The 12,126-nt window shown below is 46.1% G+C and overlaps 2 protein-coding genes and 1 long non-coding RNA gene across 3 annotated transcripts in view; 1 reads left to right on the top strand and 2 right to left on the bottom strand.

The window, feature by feature from the left end:
- Positions 1-175: 175 nt before the first annotated feature.
- Positions 176-3,444, bottom strand: plpp6 (phospholipid phosphatase 6). Its single transcript, XM_076039280.1, has 2 exons — positions 2,723-3,444; positions 176-672 (listed from the first exon to the last, which is right to left on the bottom strand). Exons 1-2 carry the CDS (start codon positions 3,213-3,215, stop codon positions 305-307), a joined length of 861 nt encoding a protein of 286 aa, XP_075895395.1. The 5' UTR covers positions 3,216-3,444; the 3' UTR covers positions 176-304.
- prdx6 (peroxiredoxin 6) lies at positions 2,445-8,339 on the top strand. The gene is made up of 6 exons (XM_076039282.1): positions 2,445-2,579; positions 4,245-4,349; positions 5,718-5,874; positions 7,029-7,169; positions 7,404-7,550; positions 8,013-8,339. Exons 1-6 carry the CDS (start codon positions 2,473-2,475, stop codon positions 8,136-8,138), a joined length of 783 nt encoding a protein of 260 aa, XP_075895397.1. The 5' UTR covers positions 2,445-2,472; the 3' UTR covers positions 8,139-8,339.
- A 3,428-nt stretch (positions 8,340-11,767) lies between these two features.
- Positions 11,768-12,126, bottom strand: part of LOC142897172 (uncharacterized) — a 76,865-nt gene continuing 76,506 nt past the window's right edge. The window contains exon 4 of the long non-coding RNA XR_012928426.1: positions 11,768-11,993. This is a non-coding gene — a long non-coding RNA (uncharacterized LOC142897172). The remainder of the gene's footprint in view (positions 11,994-12,126) is intronic.

A 12,126-nucleotide genomic window follows, 5' to 3' on the forward strand; every position in this document is an offset into this window, starting at 1 on the left:
AAGTGATTCGTGTCTGTGAGTGTGCATCACCACAATGATTATAGGCTTCAGTCTATGCAATCTTGGTCCTTTTAAAACAAGTCCTTTGTCTTGTCAAGTCACTCAAGTGCTTTCAAACTTAAATACCAGATGACAGCAGCTGCTGACCGCTAAAACACGGAGCTCCCCTCCCTAATCAAATCGCAATTATCCCCATCACACAACACCGAAAAAAACAACAAAAAACACACAGGTGCACAGGCGCTCTGGCCGTGGATAAGAAACCCTTCCCTTCCACCTGCTTCCCCCAGTCCTGGAATACTCATTAGGCTAACTGTCCCAGCAGCCCCTGCAAGGCCTGAGGCGAGATCCACAGCATCTCCACCAGGTTGTACTGCCAGTAGCCCATCCAGAAGCCAAACAGCACGTCCGTCACGTTGTGCCGGCCCAGCAGCACGCGGCTCAGCCCCACGATGGCCACCCACAGCAGCACCAGCACCCTGAGCGGGGCGGCCAGCACCAGGTGGCTGAGCAGGAAGCGGCCGCACATGGCGGCGCGGGTGGAGTGGCCAGAGGGGAAGGAGTAGGCGTCCACGGAGAAGGTGGCGAACATGTCCATGCGGTTGTGCGCTGGGCGGCGGCGCCGCACCACAGCCTTGACGATGCACACCAGGACCAAGTCCAGCAGCAGACCTGGAGGATACAGAGCAGAGCAGTGAGGCCCAGGGAAGCAGTTGGAAGGCACATTAAAACGATAAGCAGCAGATAGCAGGCGGTGTGGCAATCTTGGGGTACTGATACAGGCTCTTTTGATAACTGGTGTTGCAACTTAGCAAACAACTTTAACAGGGTCAACTGTCGCTGTTGGGAGATAAGAAAAACTAATAGACGCTTGTTAAGGCACTATGTGATACTGTAATGCCAACAAGCGGCCTGGAAACACTTCTAAGTTCTCCAATGATCGGGCAGAACGGCGCATGTGCATGATGTGCCGCAGCACTGAAACATTTATGCCAGATCGGGTGGCGCTGATCCATCGCTGCAGGGCGTCTGAGGGAGGGAAAGATTTCAGGAGCTGAATTAATATGCTACAATATTTTATTCATTAATGGCCAATTCCCAAAGCAAGGCCCTTGAGACTAAAGGCAGAAAATAAATTATTAGAACGCCGTCTCCATTTCAACCCGAACTTCCTTCCTCATACATGGACCATGACAGTCCAACAGTCCTCCCTGACACAGAACCACAATGCTTTACACTAATCTGCTTTCATGCTCTCATCAGACACCAGTAGAAGTTTGGCTGCAAACTAAAGTACCTCACCACAACATATAGAGGGAGTGCAAAAGTAGGTATACAGTAGTAGCTTATTTGTGCTATGATACTGGCCTCATTTAAAAAAAAAAAAAAATTTTGGAGTCATTATTCATATTTTATCACAACTAATAAAACTACATCTACTTTTATAATATCTTTATATTTTCTTTTATTTTCTTTGCACATTTGATTTGATTTTGATTTATTATATTTATTTCGAACATGTAAAGTAGGAAAGAGAATAAAAAGGAAACAAAACCAAAACACACACTTAATAAATAAATAAAAAAAACAGCAAGGTAAGAATAAATAAGCAAACACCAGTGAAATACACAAGAGAATAACATTGCACAACAAGTTAACCATGGCAGGTGGATTTTAAACCAATACTGGGAGACAGAGAGTAGTGAACGTGTGAAGATCGATGGAGAGAAACCTTTGCTGCAACACCTCCACCAAAGAGGCTCACAATTTATCGACTCGGTGACAAAGTTGAGCGTACAGGAAGAATCCACGACACGTCGAAGAGAGGTCGACCAGTGACCAGCCAGCGAACGCATTGACGGTCGCTCGGGCATTCATCCGGAGCCCACAGAAATCGAAACGCAGGGCGTCATCTGAACTTCGGATTGAACGCAGATCATTGGGTCGCTTTCATAACTGTATACCTACTTTTGCACCCCCCCTGTATGTGTTTTTGTGCTGCAAACAAATGCGCTCAGCCCAATGTCTCTAATATGAGGTAGGCCTCTAAAAGGCTTCCTATCGGCAGCAGAATCACCAAATGGCATCTGTCAACGGTACACTCATGGCTTTAGTTAGTAGAAAAGAGAGAATTTGGTGAAGTGCAAATTAAAGACAAATAAAGAATAAAAGCAGTTGTATTTGTATATCAACACAAGATCTAAGAGGGGAACCTTTGCCATGATTTAAGAACAACACGTGATGGCTTTAATAGCTGACATCACGGCTGTGCACAGTGCTGTTCCGATAGGATGATTTGGAATAAACACACCAGAATCAGAAGAATTTACCCGTTTCCAAAAAAAAAAAAAAAAACGACACGAAAGCAGAGTAACCCAGCAAGGAAACAATACTTATAAAGACCGCACAGGCTGACCAACAAGAGCCCAAGCAATTGAACCCACAGTAAATTACAGCTGGATCAGACAGAAGATGGCATCTACAGATGAGCAGCCTGGAGAACCGGCAGGGAGGAGAGAAAGCCAGCGCAACGGATCAGGGAAGGGAGCCCGGCCTGATAAAAGTGCTGCGCGTTACAGGTGAGAGCAACAAGCTACTAACACTGCACCACACTAGTGCACCTGGAAGCATCACGCATGCAGAGGGTTGGATGCTGCAACCAGCTGGGATAGAGAGAGAGGTGCAGCTCCTGACTGCGGGGAGATGAGAGTGATTTATTTACCCATGAGCAGGTTGAGCATGACCTCCTGTCCGGCGGCGCTGTCGCTCTTGTACAGACAGTAGACGGTGCCGGCCAGCCAGGGGATGCCGTGGCCCGAAATCTCGATGAGCTTCATCAGGGGCCGCATGCTGCCCCACGACGAGTCCTCGCAGGCGCACACCCCGAGCCGCTTGGAGAGCCACAGGTCGATGGCGAGCAGCGAGCTGAAGGCGACGTGCAGGAAGGACGGGTTGAGCTGAATGTTGTCCTCCTCCGACGGCCCCGCGCCGCTCGCCGAGCCGGTGGAGGAGCTGGAGCCCCGGCGCCGGGTGGGGCTCTCCGAGGCGCGGAGGCGAGCCGCGGTCGGGTCGGAGCCCTGCCGCTGGAGTACCTGCGGCGTCGAGGAACGGTTGAGCGGCTTGGTCAGCGACATGAAGTCGTAGCGGCCGTTGGAGCTGCCGAGCACCGGGCTGCCGCCGCTGCGGCCGGGGTTCTTGGCTTTAGGGGAGGGCATGCTGTCTGTTAATTTGCCGCGGAGGAGAGTTTAGATATGATATGGTGACACCGCAGTGGTGAAATTTACTGCAGTGTTCCGGGTTGTTGCGCTTTTAGCTCATCTGATGGTTCCGAAATTCTCCTCACGTCCTGCGGGCTGAATCGCCATCTTTGTTGCTGTATACGGCACGCAAGGTTCTCTGGGAAATGCTGTTTCCCTGCCTAAAAAAAACCAAAACAAAACACGTGATTGTACTCCAGCGCCCCTACGCCAAATCTATCTATCTATCTAACAAACTAACTGTAATATGACCATTGTGTCCTTTTTAGGTGTGTTTAAAAAAAAAAAAAAAAAAAAAAAAAATGTGCATTGTCCTCTTCAAATAATAAAAAACAACAATAAAAAAAACATTTATTAAGCGCATCAATTAGAATTCACTCTGACAGTAGTAGTAGTTTGGCTAGAGGGTCATATACCTTGAAATAAAATGAGTGCTTTAATTTACTCATTGCGTTGAAAAGTCTATTGTCTATTCTCAAGTTTAATGGGACAAAGTTCCTTTATGATGATGAAGATTATGATGATCCCCTCAAGCATTCTTGCATTATAAAATAAATGTTTGGATGAGGTTCAAAACCCAGTATCGCCTTATCACTACAAGTATAAATCATATTAGACTTTGTCCTGGCAATTTAACTCAGACTGCCTTATTGTCTCGGCGAGAGTTTGAACATTTTTTTGAGATCCTGATCATAAAACCTTCTGTAAATCTATATTTCCATTAGCTATAGAATAGATACTACTGCTACCCTTATCACTCGGAGGATAATTACAAATTGGAAATATTTCATGCGTTATTATTATTTGAAATACACCTGTACATATAACAACAGGTCCAGCGTTCCATCCTTGTCTCTGATTGGAGAATACGCTGGCGTAACTTCACGTGCTCCGCCCAGTTCCGGGTTTGTTCACGTGGTCTCTGCTTCTTCAGTCGTACGTACCAAGTTGACTTCTCTCTTCAACCTCACGCCGTCTGAGCTGCAGAGAGGGACCGACCATGCCGGGGCTTCTGCTTGGAGACGTGTTCCCCAACTTCGAGGCTGACACCACCGCCGGCCGGATCAAGTTCCACGACTTCCTTGGTGACTCGTAAGTGTGCGGACGTTGTTTACGCAATTTCCACCCACATTTTTTTTTGGCGTGTGAGTGACAGGTTGGCAAAGCACACGGTTGCACACGGCACTATTTTCAGATTGTACCATTCTAGTGCGTCGGAGGATTTAGCCTGAATTCATGAGTCAAAATGCGCAGGCGCTGTTGAACCGTCACCTACTGACTTACTAAACGGGTCTGCACACGTTATATTCCATCATTTCAAAATGGAAAAAAATAAATAAATGCTCAAATAAAAACAAGGGCATGATAACAAGTCTTCTGTCAGTTTGGTGCTGTTCTTTATTTTCCCATGCGGGCCGCTGCTGAGGTCCAGGCCCAGTCTGGACAAAACCCCCTCTGTTTGTGTGGGTTTCGGGAATTTGGCTTCTGTTTTTGTTCTTCCTCTTGGCAGTGTCTCCTGAAGCGGCTGCCCTTTCTCTGCACGCCTTACATAATCACAACACAAAGAGTATTGAGTTATTCTGAAAATGTGGGAGTCTTTAGCACCCCTACTTAATATACAAACCCCTAATGTTTGGTAATATGGTTTCCCTTTTTTCTGTTTTTATTTTTACGCTAAGACCAATTTTAGAATCCAAACGGACTCAAACTAGTTGATATGGATCATAAATCAAGTTTATCAAAACCACCCAGTTGTAGCGATGCCATAACAAATTAGTTCTCCTCCTGTGTAGGAGTGTGTTTACCGTGAGAGGGCCAACATATGTCACAACTTTGCCCTCGTTTTAAGTTGCAATGGTTAACATTGGGTGATAGAATGGTGAAGTAGCTGAAGGTCAAAGTAACCTAAGCAGAGAAACAACAAGTCGTATTGATTTTAGACTAAATTTTAGTTATTGTATATTTATGAGATTTTTGTGCTTGTGTATCTTGGATGTTTGGTGAGCTAATTTTTGACTGCAATAAGGCGACTTCTGCTCACTCACTTAACCACATGATCACAATGCTCATGAGCTCAAAGCTTTGTTCAAGTATCTGCCTTTTTTTCACCGTGGAGAAGGAATACACATCAGTCATGTGAGGCCAGAAATCACACGGGAGAGTTTAAATGACCTGTGCTTGTAGAAAAAAAATAAAAATAAAGACTATGCGTGAGTGAGTTTTTAAGGGAAAGAAAAACACATTCTTTCCCCTATTCCCACACCCACACTTTGTTTTTTGTTTTTTCACATTTTAGCAGAATGGTGCAGCTGTTGTTTCAAAACGTATCCCAGACTGAATGTTGCTATAATTCCTCTTTGTTGCTAGTCAGCAAGTCAGCAAGTCAGCAAGTCAACAGTTCGACCAATCGTAAAGCGCGTTTACCCACGCTGGCTCCTGACGCCCCGTCTCCCTCCGCAGATGGGGCATCCTGTTCTCCCACCCGAAGGACTTCACGCCCGTCTGCACCACTGAGCTCGGCCGCGCCGCCAAGTACAGCGGGGAGTTCGAGAAGCGAGGCGTCAAGATGATCGCTCTGTCTATCGACAGTGTTGAGGACCACAAGAACTGGAGCAAGGTTTCCAGCACACCAGCACACACACACACACACACACACACACACACACACACACACACACACACACACACACACACGCAGAAGCACCACTGCGTGATCCAGTGTTTTCGGGGTAAAGGGTAACTGAATGAGTGAAGCAAGCGGCAGGTGGGTGGAGCGTCGCTAACTGAGGTCAAAGCCGTGTCACAGTTGCATAAATATTAATGCCTCACCAGTCACATTTTGCTCGCTACCTGAAGACACCGACTGTGTCCTCACAGGCACAACACAGATTTGTTTTTTGATTACTATCCCTATCTTTCAGCAGCCTCCACCTCTGTAATCTCATTAATCTTTGCGTGCAATCTCAATTCAGCCCTTCCCTGTATTTTGCAGTACAAAAATGCAAGAGGCTGGGTTTTTAAATGTCCACTCTCTGCAGGGGTTCTTCAGGAAACTAAAGTGCAGCTTTTATATTTACATTGATTAATTGAGTTCCATTTTGAATCACTATATTATTAACTTGGATTTTTTTAAATCCATTTTAACAAAGATTTGATTATTGAACTCATTTAGCATTTTTTTTAGAAGTATATATGCAGTTTTTGAAATAAAAATGTATTACTTTTGTTTTTTTAATTGCACCATATGTTCCTGGTGCATGCATCTATTACTGTGCATCCACAAGCTGCAACTCCCACAGGCGACCAAGTTGTAATTGGATTTCAACTGTTTGTTTTTACAAGAGCGTGCAATTACTACCAGACTATATATCCTCTGAGAAACAATACAGGTGCATAGTTTATGGCAATAAACAGCTCAGCCCCTGCATGAAACAGTAGCCTCCATGTTTCCAACCTTCATACTCGAGGCCTCACAACTGGGATCGCAGTGATTTCCCACTTTATTTGCAGGCTGTCAATGTCTGTTTTCTGTCTGAATATGTCTGAATTTTGTTTTTTAATGCGCACTGGAAAATGAATGTTTTAAATGACAAAATAAAAGTCTGAAGTCTGAAGAAGGCCCTAAATGTTATGTAATACGTCTCTTAAACCTCTCTTTAAAAGTCTGAGATTGCCAAACCTGAACCACCTCAACGTAGAGGATATTTAACCCGAGGGTAATAAAACACTGACCCTAACAGGGGTGTTACTGTTTCTCCTACCCGTGTCAAGGATGTGATGGCTTTCTGCGGCTGCGAAGGCACTCTGCCCTACCCCATCATCGCTGACCACAACAGGGAGCTGTCCGTCCAACTGGGGATGTTGGACCCTGATGAGCGGGACAGTCAAGGAATGGCCCTCACTGCCCGTTGCGTAAGGCACCGTAAAACATAAAGCTTTTGTCTTGATTAATGGTTATCAAGCTTGAGGAGATTAAAGATAATAATGAAACTGTGACGAGTATATCCTGTTTGTCTTTACTTCACTGCTCTTTCTGTGCATGTAAAGTGGTTTAATTTGCTAAACAAAGTTGTAAGGGAATCTTTATCTCTGCAAATAATATATATTTATTTTTCTTTCTGCTCTCTACCCACCGCTGCCTCTCAGGTGTTTGTGATCGGCCCTGACAAGAAGCTGAAGCTGTCCATCCTCTACCCGGCCACCACGGGGAGGAACTTCGACGAGCTGCTCCGGGTTATTGACTCGCTGCAGCTCACTGCAAAGAAGAAGGTTGCTACACCTGTGGACTGGAAGGTAAATATCAAAGCCAGGCAAAAAAATATTATCAATGAAGTAGAATTCAGTGGAAAATTTAAAAAGAAGGTCCACTTTTGAGATCAATATGAACCAACTTTGCTCTTGTGTGTCTCCTGTCTTATTCTTTAAAAGAAAACCATTATAGATATCATTCATCGGATTACTTTTAAAGACATTGCAAAGTACTCTAAAATTGTCCTGTTGCATTCGGAACAGAAGACCACTTCACGACATATAGGAAAAATTAAAATGACATACTGCAGACACCTTAGACATTTTTAAATGTCTAAGGTGAGTCAAACCTCAGAACAGAAATTGTCATATAATTAATTTTTATCCTTAAATACGGAGCAGAACAACAAAAGCCACAGGTTGCAGATAAAGACCCTCTTTTAGCTCTGCGGCCAAACCTCCATCCTGCTTATTGACAACACTCCCCTGTTCCTGTGTCTGTCCCAGCCTGGTGAGAAGGTCGTGGTCATCCCCTCGCTCTCGGACGAAGAGGCCAAGGCTCTGTTTCCCAAAGGTGTGACGAAGAAGGAGCTGCCCTCTGGGAAGGGATACCTGCGCTTCACCGAGCCCTGAACCGGCAGCAGGAATAACAACACAACTTGGTGATCACTCCCTTTGCTTCACACGTGTGAACCATGACTCATACAATTTTTACATTAGGAGCTCATTAGAAGATGCACTAAACTGGTTTATGTGACCTTTCTTTGTGTGTACGACCCTGGAGTTCTTCTGCAGTGCCTTGTTGACATTCCTCCAATAAACACACCTTTAGCAAATGTCGGCTGAGTCTTGGAGTCTTTACCCAACCTGTGAGCACAACACAGCACAGCGCCTAGGAGGTTTGGTAATGGCATCAAACCATGTTCTAACGACATCAGGCATTTTCTAACTAAACCACTAGATGGCCTCCTGTATCTTCAAGATCCCAGTTTTTGAAAAACCCAATTGCTGGTGGGTGACGCCTGAGGCTCTCCTTGTTGCAGAAGGAACGACAAAGTGTCAGGTTTAGCAGAACTCTGTTTCTGCAGGAGGGTGCAAACAGGGGGCTAATCACGCTGCTTTCTGGAGGTCTATGGAGTTTTCCCTGGGGGAAAGCATCAACCGAAGCGGGCCCGATTGGAACCTGAAGCGCGGAAGTGACACGTGCTGCTTCCGCTGCCGTTCTATGTTTTTGCCAGTAGGTGGCAGTGTATACACTCAGATAAGCCTGCTGGTGTTTCTTGCCTCGCCCGCCACTGCCCGTCAGTCCTCTGTTGCCACAGGGAGGGAGTGGCACCACACCGGCTGGATTGGCCCGTTTATTTACATTTTCTGTGAATAAAAGAGGAGGGAAGAAAAGGACCACATCAAGTTGCTGTCTAGTTTCTATTCCACAGAGAAGATTACACAACTGTTACCCAGCCACTTTCTTCCCCCCTCTCTCATATCTTGGATCGTGTTGCCAAATCAGCATTAAAGGCTTTAATGCCCCTGCCGTATACATTTCCTAATGTACCATTGATTAGTCTTTTAAATTGATAGTTCTGTTTGCTCTGTGTCAAGGCCCTTTAAATGCCATTAGGCAGATGACGCTCTACAACAGCTCCGCGGAGGTGGAACATAATCAAGGATATTCAAGAAAACTATTAGGTTTAGCTTAAAACCAAAATAATAATGTTATAAAACCCCACTATGGCCCATTTGCCACATGCCAGATGCATGGTTTTCATCACTTAAGCAGCCAAATTTACTCCAAATTTTAGATTCCAGAATAAAAACATCTGATTTCACGGTGCTGCAAATATTTCAAAACCTTTCCATGGACTTCACAGTGTCTGTCTGTCTGTCTGTCTGTCTGTGAACCATGCTCGAGACATCTGGGCCTGTGCGAGAAGAGAGCTGCCCAATCTCAGCTGCAGTTTGACTTTTTATCTCTCATTTCCGGCTCTGAGCTTTCAGACATGTCTTTGGAGGAGTCAGATCTCTTGATAGAGGAGCAGTAGACCTAATTAACATGCTGCAGCTGTACAAAGTTAACAACGGCGATGCACCATGCCAGAAAAAGCAGGAAAATAAAACATGAAGTCGCAGACGCGGCAGTATTTCTTTTTATTCATAACCGTAATATAATGACATATAATTGAAGTGCGCCAACATCAGCATTTCTCCCATGACTGGAGATTTGTTTTTTAAAAAATGCTGACTTTTAACTTGCAAATGATTTATTTCACCTTGATCCTTTTCTGAAAAGGTGGATCCAGGCGAAACCACACTAAGCTGCGTCCCCGCAGTTTTATTTCTTTGCAGGGATGCGAGCACCATCATGCAACTTTTATATCGTGGGAACATGAAACGGACAGACCCGCGTGAAACACAATATTGTGTTGCAGACAGGCACAGATCGGGGCGGGGGGACTTTTTCAGCACCGGTGAACTCAGGTCGGACCCAACTGCAGCAGATGAGACACTCGGGCACGAGGTGTCGGTTTCCCCTTTGAGTTATTCAGTCCTTGAACCTGTCCAGTATTAATTACTAGTATTCTGAAGGTGAACACTGATCTCATGAGCAGAAACATATACACCCACACACACACACACATTCTTACTGTGGAACGCAGAGGTCACGGAGAAAAGACGGGATTCCCTTTAAGTGAAGGGGGGGGAAGGTGGGTGGGTGGGTGGTTGGGGGGCAGGGTATGCCGAGCCAGATAAAATATCTCACTCCTCCCTTTCACCGCCCGCTTTCTGCTTTTCATTCCCGACATGCACACAATGCAAACTGGAATGTTATTCTTCTTTTTTTCCCCTCTTGTTTGATCAGTTGTTCCCTTGGCATGCTCGACCAAAGAGAGGAAACACTGATACACATTATTTTTTTTATTTTTTTTTATTTGGAATTTGAAAAGGTTCTTTAATGCACCAATTTTCATTTGTCCGAGTCTTTCAACTCCTTCCACAATCAGTCATCAGCAAAAAAAACAAAACAAAACAAAAAAAAACTTTGTTGCACCTTCCACACATTTGGAAGGGAGCGAAAACAAAGGCGGCCACAGTGAAGGAGCTGTTGGTACCCTGTGAGAGGTATCAGTGCCCCATTTTGCATTTTTGCGAAAACCAAAAAAAGTAAAAGATGGGCTTTTGTCATTTGTGGGGAGTTTAACTGACATATATTGTCAGTAAAAAGAGTCCTTTAGACCCAATCCTTATAATATCCTTATTTTTATCATTTATTTTTCTCTTGAAATGACCGATGAGCCACACGCTCTGGTCAATTGACCTTGCACTTGACCTTTCCTCTGTCTCCTCTCTTGGCTCCACCCCATGGTGGCTGCTTTGTTGTCGTCCAGCAACCCCCCCCCCCCCCCCCCCCCCCACACACACACACACACTGTCGACGCGAGCCAAACGATCAAATGCATTTCTCAAATTCCAGACGACAATAGTCTGTGCCAGAGCAACGAGAGGCACGTCGGGTGTCAGACATACAGGCTTAATTGCCCCCCCCCCCCCCCCCCCCGGCCGTCCCCTCAGCCCTCACCACCGTCCCCTCTCATCCACCACTGTTCATCTGTCACCTCCTCCCCGCTTGTTGGCGAGCGAGCCAACTCGTCCCACCTTTAGCCGCTGCAACACGAATACTTGTAACACAACACCGGCCCTGGGCCAGGGTATAGAAAAACACACCAGCTGCCCGACACGCACACCACAACACGCACAATTGCACACACCGCTCTGAAGGCTGATCAAAAGACACAAACGCAGCGCTGAAAGGATCAGCCTCCCTCCAAACTCTTCTTATCTCAGGGATGTTTTACTGCTCTCAGACCAGCCGATAAGTGGACGGACGAGCACCAGCCGCCAAGCTCAGGCCCCCGTCGTTCAGCCGTTTTCTTTCGCTTGCTGCGCACACTTCATTCAGGTCTGGCTGGGCCCGCAGAAAAAGCCACCAACACACACGGCATACCTGTTTCCCTCGGACATGTGTTTATTCAAGAGCATGTGCTCGGCCTGTGGAGGAGGTCATTATTCCCATGCTGTGTGCCAGGCATTGAAGCTGCTGCCCATGACCTGCAGGTTAACAAGCCAGAGACCAGAGGAGCAACAAAACACACACATGCGCAACCAACTCCCACATATGCTGAGCCACGGCTTGATGCTTTCCAGACGGCGTCCGCACCCCCCCACAGCCCCTCCCTCAGCCCCCACACCCGCCTCCCCTGCACCGCCTGGCACTCTCGCCCTCCCAAATCTCTGGATCTACCCCCTCGACCACCACATGCACGAGTACACACACACACACACACACACACATACACTCGCACACGCAGCACCTCCCACGGCTCACTCAACACTGCTTATCAAAGGTTTTGCTTCTTCTGTTTCCCGTTCCCATGCAGGGACCCCGCAAAGTGGCAGCCACTACTCTCACTGCCAGGGAAGTTTGGCTTCCTACGAGGAGAGAAAACAAAACATTAAAATGTTTGTCAGTTAAGTCAATAATATAATAGTTTATATAAATGCTTTGTCTAACGGGCGCTGAACTTCATCATTCAGTGGAAACTGAATAATGGAAATTAGATTT

Source organism: Nelusetta ayraudi, unplaced genomic scaffold (assembly GCF_046127955.1).
Source record: "Nelusetta ayraudi isolate G7.1 ecotype Tasmania unplaced genomic scaffold, CSIRO-AGI_Nayr_v1 ptg000059l, whole genome shotgun sequence".
NCBI classification, from domain to species: domain Eukaryota; kingdom Metazoa; phylum Chordata; class Actinopteri; order Tetraodontiformes; family Monacanthidae; genus Nelusetta; species Nelusetta ayraudi.